The sequence below is a fragment of the Haplochromis burtoni genome, unplaced genomic scaffold (genome assembly GCF_018398535.1).
Source record: "Haplochromis burtoni strain Fernald_Lab_line unplaced genomic scaffold, NCSU_Asbu1 Contig_210, whole genome shotgun sequence".
NCBI lineage: Eukaryota > Metazoa > Chordata > Actinopteri > Cichliformes > Cichlidae > Haplochromis > Haplochromis burtoni.
In genome coordinates this window covers 839,090-857,653 of record NW_024582571.1, presented here as the reverse complement: position 1 = coordinate 857,653, position 18,564 = coordinate 839,090, and the positions used below count along the sequence as shown (strand labels likewise).

Sequence of the window (18,564 nt, the reverse complement as noted above, 5' to 3'; positions counted from 1 at the left end):
TTAAAGTTACTACCAGAAGAACTCCCCACAACAGAAGCTGTCTGATAAAGTGAAGCAGGCTGAAAGATCTCCACCAGCAGCACATCACGCCACGATCTAAAGAACCAGCTGAGAACCATCAGTCTGAAAGGTCACAGAACCACAGTGAGAGCCGTTATCCACACATGGAGGACGCTGGAACGGTGCTGAACCTTCGACCAACGACGACGTCAGAGGTCATGATTCAACCACAAGAAAGAGAAGAAATGGCTCCATGGGAGAGTTTAAGGAGAAAACCACTGCTGACCAAAAAGATCACAAAGGCTCATCTCACATCTGGATGATCCCAAAGAGTGTTTGAGCCCCGTCACATCTGATGAGAGATCATCACAGCAGCGGCAGACTCTCGCTGTAACTGAGGGAACCATGAATCGACCAGAAAACCCTGACGGAGGATGTCCGCGCATCAGTTCATGCCATGAAGCTCAAGAGCACTCGGGCAGCAGGACAATGATGCAGATGAATTTGGAGTTGCCAGCTCTAAATCAGACTGAGATGCTTCATGTTGGAAAACCCTCCAATGTGTCTGAATTCAAACACACCATCAGGTGACCTCCATGTGTAGATATCGCCAAAGGATGGACTCTTTCATATGATACTAATGTTTAGGGCGGCTCGATTATGGCAAAAATGATAATCACGATTATTTTCACTGACATTGAGATCTCGATTATTTGACGATATTTATTTAACAATAACAATGTGTTGAATAATGACTTTAAAATATAATATAAAACAGTGCAAATGTTTGCAATATAAGAAATAAATGAAAAATGTAAACATCTGTGTTCAGTGAGCTTTGCAGTGTTGCTCTGTGGTGCAGCTACACTGTAGCAAAGTTTACACACTGTGTCTGCTTGATCCACGTCTGACTGAACCCACAATGTTTCCACACCACTGAAGTTTTTTTTATCTCTTTTTAACCAGCAGCAGTCACTCTCCTCTCCAAATAACTTCTGCTTCGCTTTCCGAGCTTCCCTCGGGTCCTCTTAATCAGCGGTCCCCAACCCCCGGGCCTTGGACCGGTACTGGTCCGTGAGTCATTTGGTACCGGGCCGCGAGAGTTGAGGCTCAGGTGTGAAATGTCTAGTTTTCAGGGTTTTTATCGGTTTTCAGCGTTAGTTTGTTATTGTTTTTATCGTTTACTCTGTGTTCCTGGGTCTTTTCACGTGTGTTATGAATAAATTTTCTTTTTTTCGGTACTGATACTAGTTTGATTTTGTTGTAGTTATCCGCGACACCTTAAAGGCCGGTCCGTGAAAATATTGTCGGGCATAAACCGGTCCGTGGTGCAAAAAAGGCTGGAGACCGCTGATCTTAATTGTTGTGACACGTGTTCAAAACGCAGAGAGGTGCGCTCGATTTGCCACACGGAGCAGCGCGAGAGTAAAGCACGAGGGAGGGGCTAATAATCGGCTCGGTCATTTTTAATGATCGTTGAAAGCCCAGATCGTAATCGAGATTAAAATTCGATTAATCGAGCAGCCCTACTAATGTTTCACAAACCCGTTGGCATGGAAGTGTATGAGATTAAAATACGACGAGGACATTCATGCACGCTTTTATTTTTTTGGTTCATGATGTTTCACCATCAAAATGAAATGTTGTCTTTTTCAAAGGACCTGATTAAAAAAAGACAAATCTGCAGACCGCACTGATGTTTCCAATGATGACACGTTAAATGAACAATATCCAGGTGAATCTGTTTCACATCGAGACTGGGACGGTGTAGCTTCAGCTGTGTGGCTGCAAACAGTTTAACACGTCCACGTCGAGCACTGAGAGGACTTGAAGCAATAAAGTTTCAGATGCATTATTAACAGACGTGGCTTAAATTAAGTGTAACAATGCTGTGAGTGTACAGCAGCTTCCTGTTTACAGTGTTCAGCTGTCGTCATGAGGAAGAGTATGTCGCTGTTTTTACAGGATAACGAAGGTTCGCTTGTTTGAGAGTCTGCTGACATCTTTCCCGTGAAGACTGAGAGATGAAGAAGAGCTTCGTCTGCAGAGGAAGAAATGGCTGATGAGTCTGGTCGCTGTGGACTACCCTGCTGGTAATTATGGGATGTCTGCTGGAAGTCTCAGAGATATGATGAGGGAAAATCCATTCGGTGTCCATCTCGTCCTTTGGGGGACAGGTGGAGGTGAACGCTGGGTCGCAGGCAGACCGTGACATTTGCGGGCGCTCTGGGCTCTACGTCCTCCTGAAGAGGAAGCTTCTCGTCTGTCCCCACTTTAAAGGACGACTTCCTGCATCTGTTGTTTTCCTGTAGAAGAAGAGACAAAGTGTTGGAGACAGAAATGGTTAAAAACAAACTCATGGGAAGGCGTCATGGTGGGATACTGAGACGGTGACATTTGAGGCTCGTTGTTGATGGAAGTGGAAATTACACGGTTAAACTTTTGGTGAATCCAGACGTGGTGAGTCATCTCATGACTTTCACAAGAGTGATAACGTTCATGTCAGAGTTTTGCGTCTCTATAGAAGTTACGTCTTTCCTTTTGTTCAGCTGCTCTGCAATTACAGCGTCTCAGAGAGAAAGGCCCTTTTCATGTAACGACTACAGCCTGGAGGTGTCTGGGAGGAGAGTGGCTTTCTGGGGTGAATCCTCCTCTTTGCTGAGGTCCTGCATTACAGAAGGGCCACGCTGGTCTGAGTGGAGCCTTTAGGACCACAGTGAGCTCAGTCTGTGGGTGGTGCTGGGTGCTTTGACTCCACAACGACAGCACAGCTGCTTGTCGATTGTCCAGATAAGGAGAGCTGACACAGTTTGTGAAGCTCTGATCAGAAGAACACATCTGGGCGGCCGTGCCTGCTGCAGCCATGTCCTCCATCTCAAAGGATATTCCTTTAAACGTGTGTCTGTGTTTATTCATCTTCAAGGCCGACCTGCAACAGCTGACCGTCTGTTATCAGTTGTTGCCACACCCATAGATAAGGTTCGCCCTCTTCCACATCCTCGTATTATGACGTGACCTGCGTTTGTTTAGGTTTTTGTTGTTGCTGAGCAGACGACACCCTGCATGCTGCATGTGAAACCAGCAGAGGTTTTACATGCGCTGACTGTGCGCTCTTCTTTCTCTTTATTACAGATCAGAACGTATCGAATGCACATGCTGGGTGCAGTTTGTAAGCAGGGGGAAAGCTAGCACTCACTGAATCCTACAGTTTGATGAATAAAGAGTTTCTCTTTCAGTCTTCTGGTTGTGCAGATGAACACACTCCATGGTTTTATTCTTGGTTCTGCTAGAGCAGCTTTGCACGAGTCAGATTATCAAAATAATCTCTCTTTATCTCATTCTGCACCTTTGTGTCTGAAGCCATCAGGCACACCTGGTCTTCATATCCTCGAGGGGAAAAGGGAAAAGCCAATCCTTGCTTTTGAACGTTGTTAATCCAGTTAACCCTGGAAACAGAGCCGCTCAGATCACCCTGACATCATGCCTGTGACGAGTGGACGGACACTTCTGCACTCATATTTGAGATGTCTAATGATTCCATATCCACAAGTCGTACAGGATGTAAATCTCTCCTGTTACAAGTGTAGTAAAAAGGTTCTGTGTAGCTTCAGGGAACCAAATGTAGATCGAATAGAAAGCGCTGGACGGGCTCATTAATGTCAGATGTTACAGATGTTATCAGTACGGCTCCTTTTCTTCCCCTCAGCAACAGCAGATCATTTCTTTGCCGTGAACTCTCGCAGCTGACTGCTGTTATTTGTGGTTTGTTTGGTCGCGTAATAATAATGAAAAAAAGGAGTTTACCTGGCAGGAAATGCATGAAATCAATCGACGGTGCGCACAGATGTCTGAGATATCGTTCTCACACTGGCCTCATACTCGGATGATTTCAGAGGCAGCTCTGCAGATTGACGTGTTTGTGTTAATGAATGGATTTTGCTGTACAGGCCGGCGTGAGGTTTGTCCCCCTGCGGCCTGATTAGCTGCCGTCTTAGTCTTAGTTTGCATCTCTTGCACAGACATTCTTGTTGGGTTGATATTTACTTTCATCACCTGCAGGCTCATGATATCACTGATGTCACTAACACTGGTGGCATTGATTGGCTGTTGTGCCAGAGGGACCCACAGCACAGTGTTACGGGTGCAGGTTTACAGAGAGCACAAAGTGTGCAGTAATTAAAACTCATCTCGGCTGCCTCGGGCATCCTTCTTCATCACCCGGATCCTCCCTCAGCACCACAGCCCTCTCTTTCCTAAACCTCCATCATACTTAGCTGTGGGTCAGAGCTTCTCCACGGCCCCCCTCCCGCTTCCCCTGTAAAGCCCAGAACTGCTGCGGAGGCAGAAGTGGAAGCTGGTTTGTGGGGAAATCTCCCAGCGGCTGGCTGTAATCAGCGTTCCTGCTGCCTTGCTGCATCCTCCCCTGTGGATTTATCGGTCTGGAAAAGCTTTGGGACGCTAACATTAGTCACCGGCTGAGATGGAGTCCAGCCCAGAGACCCAGAAATTCAATTTTAGCAATTGGAGCAAAAGCACAGCACAATGTCTCGGCTTGATAGCGGCTGATATGCTGACCTCAGGTCTGCTCCGGGGCTCACCTCTCGCTGAATCTGAAAGCGAGCGGTGAGCCCCGCTCTTACCGTCTGTATCGGGCTCATCTGAATAAATTGAAGCGCTTAGTGGAATTGGGTTTGTTGAACTCCTGACAGATCTCTGAGAAGCTGCTTTTCGACATAAAGAGGCGTCCCCGAGCACACGGAGCATCGCTCTCTGACTCTTGTTGCTCTTTGAAAGCAGCAGCCTTTGTTTCGTGCCCGCTGCAGTCTAATAACCCCAATAAGTGTTTGTTTATGATAACCTGCCTGGTCTGTTGCCGCGGCTCCTTACAGAGCTCCTTCTGCATGTCGGGCACCGCCACGAATATCAATGCGACAGAGAGATGTGCCGCGTTAACTCGTTTGTCACCGCGTCAACAATATTAATGCCTTCCCTACAGACTTGATAAAGACCGCTCCCCCGGCGGAGTTTAATGTGCTGGAGTGCAGTTGTCACCACGGCGGCGGGGACACCGGGTTCCTCAGACGGGCCCCGGGAACCACAAACCTCTCGTTCTCTTTAAGCCAGACGTCTTCATGCTGCAAGATCTTTGTTTTTGAATCTTCAGCTTTAGTTTTCATGTAAAAGGAGCTAAAAAAGTCGCGTTGGCCAACAGCAAAGAAAGGACAGAGAAATGGTATTTTTCCAATATTTTTCAGATTTGGTGTTTTTTTTCTTCTTCTCCAAATTCACTCAGAATAAGAACTGAAACTGTTGACAAGTGTGGCTCAGGATGCAGATTTTACATTTTTGTGTTGTTATTACGCCTGCTTTTGATAAATTACTGAAAAATGTCTGAGAATGAGGCGAGACAAGCGAGAACTTGACAGCCACTCACAGCTTGTTTTAAGAGCTCTTTGTTAGTAGGCCTCTATTTATCTGAGTTTTCTACCCATGAAAAGCAGCTGTGAGAATGTACAGTGTGTGTGGAGAGTCCTTCCTTTTATTAAATGTGTCATAATCAAAAGACGCGATTATTGATTGTAGTAGCTCATCACAGCTGCTGATGCTGAGGTTGTGGAGAGGCTTTAGGGGATGTTCTTGACCATAAACTGTGATCTGAGCCTCAAGCTGATGCTGCTACCAAACAGACTGCAAGATTTTTAAATCCCTGGTAGCCCTTCGGGCCGGCACTCTTCAGTTTTTGGTAGCCCAAAATAAATTTAAGTAGCCCGCATAAAAAAGAGCAATTTATTTTTATGTTTTGTTTCCTGTTTTGTTTCCGTTACAATATTATACTTTAATGTATAATATTGTAACGGAAACAAAAATTAATCACAAAATAGTTAAAATACAAATCACAACATTGTATAAAAATTACAGTCATCAACTCAAATACTTGGTTCTCATTGAACAGACATGTCTATGAACTTGTAAGAACTGTGCAGGACATGAATCAGTCTGTGTCAGATCCTGAATCTGACACAGACTGATTCATGTCCTGCCAATGACATAATTACCCAGCTACATTTCTGAAAGAATGCAAAAGCATTGACATATATTTTTCCTTCCTACAATAGCCCGACGGGCAGGGCAGAGATAGATTTTGGTAGCCCGACTGAAAAAAATCGCTAGCCCCGGGACGTCGGGCTAGCGATTTTGTGAGCCCCGAGTTCCTATGAATAAATGTGCGTTCCCAGCCGGTTGGCCGGCGCTTGCTGGGTGAAACCAGTCTCAGAGGTCGGACGAGCGACTGTTTTTACGCGTTATCGTTAGCAACAACCACGGTAAACCCAGCGTGTGGCTCCGCCGTCCGCTTGTTTATTTTCCACATAAACCTTTCACAATAAAGCTGAAGATTCTGTTGAGATTTTTCAAAATAAACTGAAATGATGACAAACACAAAGACCAGTCCAAACAAATCGAGGACCTTGTTCCTAAACGAGGGGCTCCCTCTGTAGCACGGACATGGTTTGGTTATAAAAAGTCTGACACGGACCAGAAAACTGTACGATGCAATGTATTCCACCTAGGCAAGAATCACGTGACAGCGTGGAGAGGGTTTACGCACGGGAAGCAACAAAGAGCCGTCAGGTGCTCCAAATAAACCTTAGACTCAACGTTAGAGCAGGCTTTTCCTCGCAGCACGCCGTGTAATAAATCCTCACAAAGAAAACGGCGGCTGTTACAACTTATGTGTAAAAATGTATCGTTTCATGCATCGGTTAAAACACTCGACTCCAGCTACACGACGCCCAGCTGGGAACACTTCTTCTTATATCGGGATTTGAGATTTTAGTCATATCGCACAGCCCTATCTCATGTGTCTCAAATAAAGACGATATTCCCAGACACAGCACAGCACGTGCTCTGAAGAGTCGAATGTTTCAAGTATTTTGACAGTTTGCACGTTTTCAGCATTAATTGACAGAAACTTTGGTGCTACTTTGTTAAAATGATGAAGCTGAAAGGTTTTGTGCCCACGTCCGTGAGCTATAAGCTTCTTGTGACTGTTAAACGCTCTTTGGCTGGAAAGCTGCAGAACTCAGTGAAGGTGCTGAATTATTGATAATATGCATTTTTTAAATTAAAAACCCAGAAAGAAGAGTAGTTTGGGGGCGTCTTCCTATTAAAAGGAGCTGTATATTATGATGTGGACATTTAGCTAACAAGGGGAGAAGCTCGTTTTTCATTTACCCGTCACTTTGATGTGGGCCTCGCTGTGTCAGCCATTTAAATGTGCCGACAGGAAACCGTGGGAAACAAGGTCGTTTTAATGCGAGCGCCGCGTGGCTTCGAGGTGTCGGCGCAGAAACGATTGGACCGTAAAAGCGAGCGGAAACCTTGAAGCTTCCTCTGATCATTCGCTCTGTGGGTGAATTATGCGGCCGGCTGCATGGACGTGTAATGGCAATATGTTCACGTCAGGATGGATTGTTATGGTAGGATGGATTTTCTGCACCGGCGCCGGAGTTTCCTCCCTGCAGCACATGGCGGGTGACTGATGTCTTACAAAGCCCGGCGGAGGCAGACCGCCGTGGTTAATAAGATGTAACGTACACGGAGGCCGTGGACGCTCCTTTATGTGAGGAGGCTGCAGCTCTGTGGTTGCTGCGCTTTACGTTGCCCGAGAAGTGTCCAAGCAGTCTCTTACTGTTAGACGCTGCTATTCTCATCAGGTCTCACCTGTTCTTGATTATCCTCCATCCTCCTTTCCCAGGTTCCTGCTCTGTCACTCCAACCCTCTGCGTGCCATCTATCTTCTCCGTGGTCTTCGTCGTTCCTCCTCCCTCGCAGCCGTCTCCATTTTCCAGTCATCGCTCCTCCTTTCAGAGTTCCTTCTCTCACCTTTGCACTCCTGCCCTTCCTTTCTCTCTCGCTGCCTCCTACGATGCCTTCCCCCTCTCCTCTTCCTCTGTGTGCCAGCAGTGGCACCACCGCCGCCCTGTTGGCCAACAGCACTGGACAAAGTTAGCCTGACTCTTTCCACATTTCCCAAATACACCAGATCTAAAAGTCGCTGCCTACCTGTGAAGCACAAACCCAGCTGTGAACACGATGATGTGACTGACAGCATTTCCATCTCCAGCACTTCTGTGAAATGATTTCTGTGATGTGCATGGGGCAGATGCTGCAGAGAGCCGAGCTGCTGCTCTGCTCGTTTCTCACTATCAAGGGACAAATAAAGCTAGCAGTTCCCCAAATGCTCCAGTAGTCCTTTAGCCTGAGTCAAGAACTGACCTTATTGTGTAATTTATAAATGTACATGTAATTATTTTATTGTCCGGTTGAGCTTCTCGGGTTGTACAGTGTGTCTGCTGTCAGTATTTGTCTCCATGGCTGCAGACAGATTTCCCTCAGGGAGAAATCGAGTTAAACCTGAATGTTGTCCAAACAGCAAATACACCTGTGGGTTGTTGTCCGTCCTGCTCCACCGTGTTTCCCTTTGTCAATGCGCTGCTGGTAAAACCCTATCAGCCCTATTCTGCTGATGGCTGTTTAGCCTCTGATTAGTTAACTGTCAGCGCCCAGTGACAGCAAACAGCCACCTTTTAAACCGCTTCATGGAACGGGCTGCATAGTTTTCATAAATTGCATAGTTACGTCACATATATAAGAGACGTTTCACCCCAATATTTAATAGACTTTTCTGTGAGTTTCGGACGTATTGGCTGTAGGTACGTCTCCCTTCTCTACAATATAATGAAGCTAAATTGCTGTTGCTGTGTGCTGCCCAGCAGCATGACCACCAAACACGACTCGGTTACTCCGAAAAAGCTGTAAAAAAAGCTTGAAAGTTAAACTTGAGCTACATGAACATCAAACACACTGTTTGGCCCGTTTGGTCTGTGCGTCCCTGCAGACCTGCTGATCAGGTTGATGTTGTGGCTCTGTGAGCTGCAGGGATGCTGGCTGCAGGTCGAGAATCTGTTCGTGTACCGCTGCGCTCGCCCAGCGCTGAAAAGCAGCAGCTGCAGTCCAGAGGTTGGAAGTCCGCAGACCTGACGAGGCAGCTCGTGAGTCTGTCTGCAGCGAACACAGTGCGATTCTGTTGGAGCCTGAGTGCACAGAAGTCTCCCTTAAACATCTCCTGCAGGTTTTTCTGTCTTCTTTGCTGAAAACTGCTTAAACTGGAACTCGAGTGCAAGTTTGCAAGCGAGATGATGGCAGTTTGTTTACTTCCACCTACAACTTGGATTCTTCTGTGTGGAGCCAAGAAATCAGTTTTTCTTGGGAGCGTTTCATACTAACAGGGTTTCTGCAGTCTGTCTGCTGGTATGTTGGGAAAGTGTTCCTGCGCCTCTTCGCCTCACAGTACTGAAAAAGCTTCCTGGTATTGACATGCAGTATGCTGGTAAACTGCCACGTTGCATTGAGACGTTGAATTAGAGGGAGAAACAGATTAGCTTTTTTAATCCCTGAATGTGTTCACGCGGCCTCGCCGACACTCTCTGAAAGCGTGGAGGCAGAGTACAGTGTGCTTTGATGATGTTTCATCTGAAGCCTTGTGATGTGGAGGTAATAGCTGTGGCAGATCTCCAGAGTGAGGACGGCCGACGTGGAGGCGAGGCTGTTAGCTGTTAGCCGAAGGCAGCGGTGCATGGCTGCCGCCGCCGCCGCCAGCTGCTCGGTCATTTCACGCCTGTCTGGGCTTCCTGGAGCGCACCAGCAGAGTGGATGAAAAACTCTGTCAGGAGGGGAACGGGCTCAGCGTGATGTGTTTTCAGCGTTCGCTGTCGCCAAACCTGCGATAAGAACTTGCAAAAGGACGACTTCTTTCTGTGGCGAGTTTTCGTCAGTCATGGTCGTTGGTTTACCCGCAGCAGGCAGGGCCGTCTCTTAATTTGGAAAGTATAACACATTTTTCTAAAGAATGCAAGCAGCAATCATTTAGATCAGGTTTCACACACACGACTCCAAATATCATATAACGTTTCAAATATAATGGTTAAGGCAGATTTTAGATGAATATTTGTCTCCACCAGCAGCTCGAGTCTTTGTGCTTTTCACTTTAATGGCGCACAAAATGTTCAGTTCCACTGATGCTTTTGTATCAAACATTGCAGAACATCACTACCCCGTGTTGTGTGCTGCGGGGCTCATTGTTCTTGCATCTTTATGACCTGTTGCATGTTTGTTTCCAGTCCTGCTGCAGGTTTCATCTGCTTGATGCTTTCAGACAGTTTTGGAGGTATAACTGGATATGTGCATGACCTTGGCACAAGCATTGTTACAACAGCTTTACTTATTGTAGGAATGCTTCTTGTCAGTGACTCTTGTGCGACTGGAAGCCTCCCTCTTGTTTCGTTTTACCTAAATTTTCTAAATTGCCTGATTTGCATTTTCTTTGTCACAAACTACAATTTTGGTTTTTGCAAATCTTTTTGATCTATGAAACCTTCACCACATTTTTTCTTGTTAATTGAGAATTTTGATGCCATTTTTCCCTTGTGAATTTCATGCTCCCCTAATGTGATGTCAGTCATGTGGAAAACATCCATTTTCAGGTCAATGACTGATTTCAGTGTATCTGAAAGGTTTCCCATGTACTTTTCACTTAACACACCTTATTTACCTTTTTGCTTCCAGGTCTTTCTCTTAGGGGTGGGGAAAAATCGATTCTGTGTAGCATCGTGATATTCTGTTTGCTACTAATGTATCGATACAGGGACAGCAGAAATCGATATTTTGTTACAAAAAGGTTTCGTGCTCTGACTTCAGAGCGGACATCCTGTTTGATGAAGCCCGTTTCCGCACAAAAAAAAAAAAAAAAAGGATCCATAACTCAAAATTTCGAGTTATTTTCTCGAAATTTCGAGTTATTTTCTCAAATTTCGACAAATGAACTCGAAATTTCGATTTATTAACTCAAAATTTTGAGAAAAGCAACTCGAAATTTCGAGTTAGCGCTGCCAATCAGTAATCTACGTGAATGACGTCATTTCCTTGTTACCCGGAAGCTGAAGCCCTCAGCTACAAATGCTACAGCTAAGCTACCGGTATTACATCCAGTCGTGAATGCACAGATTGCTGAGTGTTTTCAGCCTGGCTTCACAAATGATGAAATCCCCTGTGTTATTAGCTGAATCACATGGTGTTACTATCAGCAAACGTACTCGCGAAAGCGCCAATTTGTTGGGATCCGTTTTTGAGTGCGCGTTCCTCTGCGCCATATGCTTCCGGGTAACAAGAAAGCGACCTCATTCACGTATATTTTTGATTGGCAGAGCTAACTCGAAATTTTGAGAAAAGTAACTCGAAATTTCGAGACAAGTAACTTGAAATTTCGAGTTATGGATACTAGCTGTTTTGTTTTTATTTAGTGGCGGAAACGGGCTTCCAGAGCACGTTGATCCTTTTTCTGAGCAAGAATCCTGACACTGTCCAAATGTGTTTAACTTTTTTTATGGCAGCAATAAACATGACAGTTTACTTATTTTAATTTAAGACATGTTTTATTTTAATTAAGTTTAAAACTTTTTATTTAATGTAAAATTATATTTTGTTTTAATTTACTTTCTTCAGTTGCTGAAGGGGCTGCATAGTTTTCATATTGCATAGTTCAGAATAGCTGTAATTGTACCAGATGGTTGCATTCAGTTAAGTTGGACTAGACTGTAATACAAACCGTTCATTTGTCAACAATAAAACTGAAATGAGAGAAAGACTGAGTGCGAGACTTTGTTATTAGATAAAATGAATATTGATAAATTTACCTTTATATACAGAATCTGAATATCGCAAAATATTTTAAAAAATTGCAATAATATCGTATCGTGCGTTAAGTATTGTGATAATATCGTATCGTGGGATGTATGGTGATTCCCACCTCTACTTTCTCTGGTGTGTTTCTATTAATCTCCCACTGCTGCATTGCCCCGCCTCCCCGCAGAGATCAATAAAGTTTAATCTAACGTAGTCTAATCTGAGCGCTGTTTATTTTCCTGCGTGTTGTCGCGGTCACGTCGACTTCCCGCTCTCATGTTCTTCTTCCCTGTCCAGGTCTGCGATGGCTCAGCAGGCCACGGCGGGGCGACGCTGCCTGCGAGCGTTCGTTAGCGGATTCTTCGTCGCCGTCCCCGTAACCGTCACCTTCCTCGATCGATTCGCCTACGTGGCACGAGTGGAGGGATCATCGATGCAGGTGAGATATCACAGCACATCCGCTTATCAGGGAGAAGCTCACAGCGTCTGCTCGCAGAGGTCAACGGGAGGGGAAGCCGCACTCTCTGGATGTCTGACTTTACAGATAAAGAGCAGGTCAGAGGTCGGAGCATCGTCACAGCGTGCTGAGGATTAGGAAGTATGAAGCCTGGAAAGCAGGTTTCTAACTGAAAACTCACTCCGGACCATTTTTTAGCTGGAAGCTGCTCACGTCCTGCTTACAGCCCAGATTCTGCGTTTCTCTTCTTCCTAGCACAGCGTCCAGTTTGGCAGCTGATGGCCGTGAAGTTAGAGTTTTAATAAGCATGAATTCAAATTTCAGTGACTTCAATAAGAAATGTAAATCTAAATGTTGGGTTTTATTTAAGCTTGACCTGTTCTGTGATTAATATCACTGTTATATCGAAATGGTATTTTGTGTTATTGATCGTTACTGGGAGACAGATTCAGAATCGCTGCTTTATTCTCGTCGCGGTTTAAAACAAAGTTTCTAATGTTTTACATATCGAAACATGATGCAAATCATCTGGTTTGAATGCAGACACTTTTACACTCTGTCGTTTTTTATGAAGCCAAACGTAGAAGCAGGAAAGTGTGGAAAACGAAATACAGCGAGGAATTAAGAGGTCGGTTCATCAGCCGGTGCTGCTGATCACACGCTCACACCAAGGAAAAACATTCACCAGTCCTCCCAGGAGTGGACGTCCAAAAGCCAAGAGTCCCATCTGAGACTCCACAGCCTCAGTTTGCATGTTAAAGGCTAAAGGTCACGAAAGTATTATGTGTTTGTAAGGTTGGCTCTAACTCGGCAGCACAGCTGAGGTTTGCACAGCTGAGTCTCAACAAAACACTTCTGGAACGATGTTCTTTGGACACGTGACACCAAACATCTCGTACGTCTTTTTGTCTTATTGTTGGATAAAGAAATAACGATGCGTCTTTGTCATGACCGTATGTCTGCATCACTGCTCTGCAGGAGGTTAGCAGGCAGACTTTACTCTGTGTGTCCTGCTCACAGTCCTATCTGTCAGTAGGAGGAGCTCCTTTAGGACTTAATATACTCACATTCTATACAAGCCTCGTAGAAAAATCCTGACCATGAAAAACATGACAGAATTTCATAAAAAGACAAAGAATTAAATAAATGCAATGAACAGAAGATACGATCGTTAGAGTTTTTATAATGTTCTTTCAATGCAGGGTTTCATCAACTAACAAAATCCAGTTTTACACACAGTAAACATTCACTGTCAACATGACACACATGTAGAAAGAAACAGAACTGGCCAATGTGTGGCGTCAAATCCAAAATGAGCAAAATATTCCTCATTTCATTATTTAATACTTCAGTGGAGTCATGCTCAGAAGTCTCCATCCACTCCTTGGCAAAGTGGTAACACTTGTTCAATGTTCAGGACCCACCCAGGATCAAGCCTGCTGTGGACTGGAATCTGCTGGAACACCAGTGTCACTTCCACAGTGAAGCCAGTCTCACATCTCCATGGACCAAGAAAGAAGCTCCTGCTCCAAAATCAACGAGCTCAACTGAAATCTGCAGCATGTGGACGAGCCAAACGGCCTCTGGAGAAAAGTTTGATGGTCAGACGAGACAAAGATGGAGCTGATTGGAGGAGCAAAGGTGAGGCTTTCAACCCTGAGAACACTGCAGCTGTGACGCATGGCGGTGGCAGCATCACGCTCTGGGCTGTTTCACTGCCAGTGGTGCAGGTACACAGCATAAAGTTGGTGAAATCATGTAGAAAGAGGACTACATACACATTCTTCACCTCAAATAAATACATAGACGGTTGAACCTTGGATGTAGTTTGGTGTTCCTGCAGGACAACGATCCCGAACAACCATCAAAACTGATTTTGGAATGAAAGCAGAATAACATCAAGCTTCAGGAATGGCATTCCCAAAAGCCAAAAGTTTGTGGACCACAGGAGGAAAACCAACCAACTAAATGACTCTGCCAGTCCGTCCAAGAAGAGCGGCCAAATATCGGCCAGCAAGCTGGAAGCTTGTTGTTGGATCCCAAAAGCATCTGGCAGAGATGTAAGTGGCTAAGAGGCATTTAACCAAATATCAGGGGTGTATGTATATATTTGAGCCTGTGTGTATACTTGTGTGTGTGTGTGGATTGGTTCTGGTTTATCAAAGCCTTTGGAGATGTATGCTGTACAATCATTCCACACTGGAAAAAGACCAGTTGATGTCAGAAGAAATGAGCCAGTTCCAGGATTGATGAGTTTCTCTGAGTTAATGTTACGCACTAGTGTGGAACGTCTTTCAGAGCTAAACTCAGGGAGTCCAAAGGATTTTAGCGAACAATGAAAGAGATTTTGTCCTTCTTCATTCACACATGCTCTGCTGAGCTTCTGTAGTGCACCGCATCACATTTCGTGGGAGAAACAAAGACAGAACTTTAAGTCACGACCTGCTTCCCTGCTTGGCAAAAAGGGAAGTATTATATTTAAAGGTTGCAGGCAGTGCGGGTGGCTGCAAACGTCAGCGTTCACAGATGCAGGCCTCTTCATCCAAACCGTAAATAAAGCTGCTCTCCTCTCACATGAGGAGTCTGCTGGGTTTTGACCGACTTGTTTCCTGTCGTGCAGCTCATTATCCCTGACATGTGTTGCATTATACATAAAACAATCTGCTGTCTATTTTTAATGAGCATGAATTTTAAAGCTGCGTGTCGCTCTTCGCTGCGTGTTGTAGAGTCTTGTAGCTGCTTTCGCCCGGGTCGTGACAGCGACCTGAGAATCCAATCAAATCTTAAAGCATTAGAAATAAAACCATGCAGCGGTGTTGGATGAAGGGAGTGGTTGAATAAATGAGATGTTTACACTCACTGTTTCTATCCTCAGAGAGAACAGAGCTCCTGCTCTGCTTTGGGCTTTAATCTGTTGACGTCATGCTTTGATCCATTGGGAATTTGTCTCTGTGAAGCCTCAGCGAGGAACAAGAAGGAAAGAAATGGAACAAAAAGTACTTATTCCCTGAATAAGTAGAGAGAAAGTTACAATGACCTGAGCAGTAAAATCATGCACTGCAGGCTGCTTTGGTCTGGAGTGTATTCGTCTGCAGACTTTCTAATGGCCAGCAGGGGGCGAAAAGAAGTTTGGTTGTGTAGAAGCCAGCTATCTATGTTTGTATCATATCTACCTAATAGACTCCGATTTGTTCACACACTGAGGTTAATCATGGAGTTCCACAGGGTTCAGTGCTAGGACCAGTTCTGTTTACATCATACATGCTTCCCTTAGGCAGTATCATTAGAAGACATAGCAGACATTGTCACTGCATACACTTTTTCTGACAACATAAAGCAAAGAGGAAAACCAGCACAAAGAGAGCAGTCGTCATGGTGATTCTACTGTAGAAACATGAACAGGTAGGACAGAAGCTCATCCCTTCGTTACCTGTTGAGGTTCAGCAGCTGCTCACTTCATCACGGTGCTGGTCTGGGGTCAGCATTTACCCAGCTTTAACATCACTCTTGGCTAGCTTAGCGTTAGCATGCTGTCTGCATGTGCTTGCAAAGAGCTGAAGTTGTGTTAGCAGTGTAATGCAGCTGTGTCTGTCCTGGAGCAGTCTGCACTTTACCGTCGCGCTCTCGTCCTTTTGTGCAATTAAAAATAAAAGAACCACTTTTTGATTCCATCCCTACAGATGACACCCAGCTCTATCTGTCCATGAAGCCAGATAACACACACCACTGAGTTAAACTGCAGGAATGTCTTAAAGACAAAGACCTGGATGGCCGCTAACTTTCTGCTTCTTAATTCAGATCAAACTGAGGTTCTTGTACTTGATGATGATGTACTTCAGAAACTTAAATAGGCACAACGGATGCTGCAGCCTGACTGCTCATCCATTTGTTACCTGTTGAAGTTCAGGGTCTGGCTGCTGGGCTGGGGTCGGCCTTCACTCTGGGTCTTAGCTAGCTGGCTAGCTTAGTGTTAGCATGCTGTCTGTGCAGATGCTTGCAAAGAGCTGAAGTTGTGTTAGCAGTATAACTGGAAGTCCTGGATTTCTGTCCGTTATGGTGTCGTGTGATACAAGTGGTGGTGACTGTTGACCCAGTTTTAGCTGTGGGACAGACGGCCTCACATCTGACTCTAAAATGTTTTGGTATACAGAGGAGTTCATGGTCCTTTCAGTGACTGCACCGAGCCCAAAGCACCATCCCTCCACCGTTGTGATGATAACTGTTTCATTTCCTCCAAACGTGCAGCTGTTCATGCCGCTGTTTGTTCCAGAAGTCTTGTGGTTTCTTCATTTATTTGTTCTTTTTAGAGAGAAGCAAGCCATACTTGTTCAGTCTTCTTCTACTTGTATGCTCATGAACTTTAACCTTTAACATGCTGAGTTAGTCTGAGATGGAGCTCTTGGGTCTCTCTGCAGGTTCACTGAGCACTGCATGATTTGAAGTTGGGTAGACTTGCTAGAACCTCAACTCCTGGAATGATTCTAGCATTGTGCTAACAATCCAGAATGATATTGGCCTTTAAGGTTTGACACAGAAGTTGCAGGGTAGTTTCTCTGAAGTCTCAAAAAGGCAAAATGAAACTAATATAGTCAAAAAGGTCCAATCCATGTGTTTCCAAAGCTGTCTAGTTTCACAGCTACCCTGTGTAGGACCAATATGCCATATATTCTGGATAAATGTAGACTTTCTATGAACCAAAAAAATGGTTGTCTGAGAAATCCATGTCAAACCACTCGGCTCCATTCGCTCCAGCAGAAAATGTTTGCCTTCTGGTTGAATTCAGATGCTATAATGACATTTTACTGGTAAGATACAAGGGAGTAACGATACAAAAACTCGGCCGCAGAATGAAATGTCAGCGCTCGACTGCCGTGGAGTCTTAATGTGGCCGAGCTCCGTGATTCGTCGGTCAGGTCACGAGAGTTTGTTTGGTGAGTGAGGATGAGCTGCAGAGCATGGCTCGCTCCTTCTTTTCACGACTATTGCATGAATTTCCCAGAGGAACCCACCCGAGGGCTCAATAAAGTTTCATGTAATCTACTTTCACATCATTGTCATAAAATCACGTAGTTAAAGCCGTTTCTTTTCTTTTCTTTAGCCTCGCTGGTTAGCAGGACTCACTTCAGAAGTGAAGTTGCAGACAAAGTGATTTCATTGATCCTGCTGTTACAATGAAAGTGACCACCCACCCACCTACAGTGCCCTCGCCTATCACAGCATTACGGCGCTCCACGCAGACAAAATGCTCTATAACAACTTATTAAAGAACACAAATGAGAGTCAAAGATGTTAAACCAGCCTACAAAAAGTCCCAATGCCATCGAGCATGCACCTTGATGCTGGGACAAGCTAGATTTGTGGAGCCACCACTCTGCAACCCACATGATCCAAAGATTCTTCTAACAGCACGCCAGAGCATGTCTGCACAATGTTCGGCCGTGACAGTGAGAGCAGTGAGTCTGCTGAGTCTGCAGGAAACATTTCCCTGAAGTCAAACGGCTGAATGTTTAGAAAAAGACTTCTGCAGCAGCCTCGTCGCAGAGCACTGAGAGGCCGAGGCTCTGGAAAGCACACCGAGCGAGTGGTGTGTGTGTTTGTGCGCGTGTGTGTGTGTCATAAACCCGTATACACGGTTGCAGTGTGAGGACCTGTCTTGTGCACCTGCTCCCTGTAGCAGTGGCTGAGTGTTCAGGCGTGTTTGAAGGTGAGAGCTGGGTTAGGATTATGTTATTAATGGCTGTATTTAATCTTGAACTAAGTCAACAGGAAATTAATTCCAGTCAGTGCGAGGTGAAGTCTCAGATTGTTTCATCCTTTCTGCGCTGCTTGGATTGTTGTCATGGAAACAGTGCTTTCCAGCCTCCTGAGTACGTTTGTGATCGTGTCCTGCTCGACTTCTTAATTTACGATGAAGAAAAAAGCAACAGTGTAAAACCAAAGACTGAATTTTCTCTCCATGAAGCCTGAAAGGTCGAGCGCAGGGTTTGCCCGAGTTGCTGGGAGCACCTCAGGTTTCTGTCATTGCAAACGCAGTTTCACGTCTCACCTCAGCTGTTTGTTTTCTTATTGTTTTATTTATTAGAAAAGAGATCAAACATAGAACAAACGATAAAAAGAAAATTGTACTAATCAGTCAGTTTCCCTGAGACCACATCAATTATTTAGTCAAAGAAACAAACACACCTGAGCTGCTGGTATTGCAGGTAAAGTCTTCGTCTTTCCCTGATTAGCACTCTGCTCGCAAAAACAGCAAAAAATCAGACAATTTAAAAGCCACTTTACAGATACATAGTTACAGATACATAGTTACAGATACATAGTTACAGATACATAGTTACAGATACATAGTTACAGATACATAGTTA

General features: G+C 44.9%; 1 protein-coding gene across 3 annotated transcripts in view; it reads left to right on the top strand.

Annotated features, from left to right (window-relative positions):
* The window catches only part of immp2l (inner mitochondrial membrane peptidase subunit 2), a 207,132-nt gene that overhangs the window by 7,334 nt on the left and 181,234 nt on the right, over nucleotides 1-18,564 (top strand). For 2 of the 3 annotated variants that reach the window (XM_005936391.3, XM_042226402.1), the window contains exon 2: nucleotides 12,040-12,181. In XM_005936391.3, coding sequence (XP_005936453.1) covers nucleotides 12,047-12,181 — 135 coding nt within the window. In that variant the 5' untranslated portion in view covers nucleotides 12,040-12,046. Of the gene's footprint in view, nucleotides 1-1,443; nucleotides 2,461-12,039; nucleotides 12,182-18,564 lie in introns of those variants that run through there. The other variant, XM_042226403.1, reaches the window with a different exon arrangement.